The following is a 2548-nucleotide window of genomic DNA, read 5'->3' as shown; positions in this document are numbered from 1 at the left end:
ATTAAACAACAAACTTCCGCATCTGCGATATCTTTTGTGTAGATGCGGTGCCTGAACCGCATTTGCGACCAATATTAAATTGCTTAAGACCGCACCTGTGATCCTCCAAGCGCATCTGCGGTGCCGCACCTACGGTCACATTCACACAGGTGTGGTTATGACAGGTTCAGCCAAACTCCAAATTTTCCTAAGTTCAATTCAACTTCCGTTAAGCACACGAAACTCACCCGAGGCCCCCGGGACCTCAACCAAATATGCCAACCAATCCTACAACATCATATTAACTTAGTCCAACCCTCGTATCACATCAAACAACGCTAAAACCACAATTTACTCTCAAATCCAAGCCTAAGGATTTGCAAAACTTCCAAATTCCGCTTTCGATCAAAAAGTCTGTCAAACCTCATCCGAATGACTTGAAATTTTGTACACGCCCCAAATTACACAACGGACCTACTCCAACTTCCGGAATTCCATTCTGACCCCGATATCAAAATCTACTATCGAACCAGAAACTTTAAAAAGTTAGTTTTCGGTATTTTAAGCCTAAATAAGCTGTGAACCTTCAAAATACAATCCGAACACGCTCCTAAACCCAAAATTACCCAACGGAGCTAATGATACCAACAAAATTCAATTTTGAGGCCGTCTTCACATTGCTCCAACTACGGTCTAAATTCTAAAGCTTAAGCTCTCTTTTAGGGACGAAGTATTCCAAAACTCTCCGAAACTCAAAATAAATCCTCTCGGCAACTCACAATAGTAGAAACAAACATGGGGAATGTTGTTAATAGGGGATCAAGGCGTTAAATTCTTAAAACGATCGGCCGGGTCATTTTAGAAATCTTCTATTGTTTCTCTTAGCCCATACATGGTATACCACTACTGCAAATAAGAATACTAATATCTCTCCCTTGACTATGTTTGCAACTTTTTTTGTTATCTAATTGATCTCCTCATCCCAGCTTCCTATCTGGTATTTTATTCCTGTCCATTGCAACAACTTAGCCCATAGGATTCTGGAGTACTCATATTCAAACAACAAATGCTCTCTTGTTTCCTCAATATTCTTGTGACACAGTACACACTCTTTTGACACTGAAATCCCCCATTTCTGTAGTCTTTCTATTGTGGCTAACCTTTTGTGTAATGCCAACCAAATATTAAACTGGTGCTTAGGCGGTGCTTTAGATGCTATAACTAGTCTTTTCCAGGGACACTTCTGATATTGAGGTCTTGATGCAATGTATAACTTCTTGATGCTGAATTTTTCCTTCTTGCAGTAGCTATTCAAATCATTAGTGGGATTGTTTTGACTGAACCAATCTCTAGCATCAAATATGTTCCTTATAATCCAACATGCTTGCTTTGGAGAACTCATGTTCTCAGCACTTCTGTTCTTTACATAGAAGCTATGAATCCATTGAATCCATAAAGTATCATTCTTTGTAGTTATAGCCCATAGTAACTTGAATAATGCAACCTTGTTCCAGCAATAGATATCTAGAATATTAAGCTCACCTGTTGATATTGACATACATATGGTTTCCCAAGCTATCAAGGCCCTCCTAGATTGTTCATTACTTCCAGTCCATAGGAAGTTTCTACAAGTTATGACTATATCTTGATGATCTTCTTAGGTAATAGAAACACATGTGCCCAGTATGTTTGCATTTCAAAAACCACAATTTTGAGTAGCTGGAGTCTCCAACTATAAGATAGGAATTTAGCTGTCCAACAATTGATTCTTGTAGCGATCTTTTCACTCAGTGGCATCCATTGCTGAACAGACAACTTCTTAGAGGACAGTGGCACTCCTAGGTACTTGAATGGTAGTTCTCCTAAAGTGAATTGGATTTCCTCTATAATCTGCTCTTTAAATTCTCTAGGTACCCTAACAATATACAATGCACTCTTTTCCATGTTAGCCTTGGCCCTGAAACCTCAGAGAAGTGAGTGAATCTTTCCAGTAGCAAAGTTATTGAAATCTTGTCTGCTCTACAACATAGGATAAAATCATCAGCAAAACAAATGTGTGTTATATGATTTCTAAAACATCTTGGGTGATAGTTAAAATCTGGATCCTATTTCAACTTTTTTAACGACCTATTTAGATATTCCATCACCAATACAAACAAGTAAGAAGACATGGGGTCTCCTTGTCTTAAACCTTTTTTTTTCTTGGAACGTATCTGTTAGTCCCCCATTCAATAACAAGGAATAGTTGACTGTTGTCACACAATCCATTATCAACTGTACAAACCTCATAGGCATTCCAAACTTAAGCAGTATCATCCTTAAAAAGGCCACTCTACTGAGTCATAAACTTTCCTTACATCTAGTTTAATGCAACATCTTGGTGAGACCCCTTTATGAGTGTATCATTTGACCAATTCATGTGCAATAATGACATTATCTAGTATGTTCCTCCCTTCTATGAATGATGATTGAGTAGGTCCGACAATAAAGTCCACTACCAACTTCAACTTGGCTGTAATGATCTTTGATATAAGCTTGTATAGGGTAGTACAACATGCTATAGGTCTGA

At 38.2% G+C, this 2548-nt stretch overlaps 1 protein-coding gene across 1 annotated transcript; it reads right to left on the bottom strand.

The window, feature by feature from the left end:
- Nucleotides 1-943: 943 nt before the first annotated feature.
- Nucleotides 944-1923, bottom strand: LOC138871607 (uncharacterized). Its single transcript, XM_070149492.1, has 2 exons — nucleotides 1740-1923; nucleotides 944-1521 (listed from the first exon to the last, which is right to left on the bottom strand). Exons 1-2 carry the CDS (start codon nucleotides 1921-1923, stop codon nucleotides 944-946), a joined length of 762 nt encoding a protein of 253 aa, XP_070005593.1.
- Between the last annotated feature and the right edge of the window lie 625 nt (nucleotides 1924-2548).

The sequence above is a fragment of the Nicotiana sylvestris genome, chromosome 6 (assembly GCF_000393655.2).
Source record: "Nicotiana sylvestris chromosome 6, ASM39365v2, whole genome shotgun sequence".
Classification (NCBI taxonomy): Eukaryota; Viridiplantae; Streptophyta; class Magnoliopsida; order Solanales; family Solanaceae; genus Nicotiana; species Nicotiana sylvestris.
Note: the sequence above shows the minus strand (reverse complement) of the source record. Positions and strands in the feature narration are given on the sequence as shown.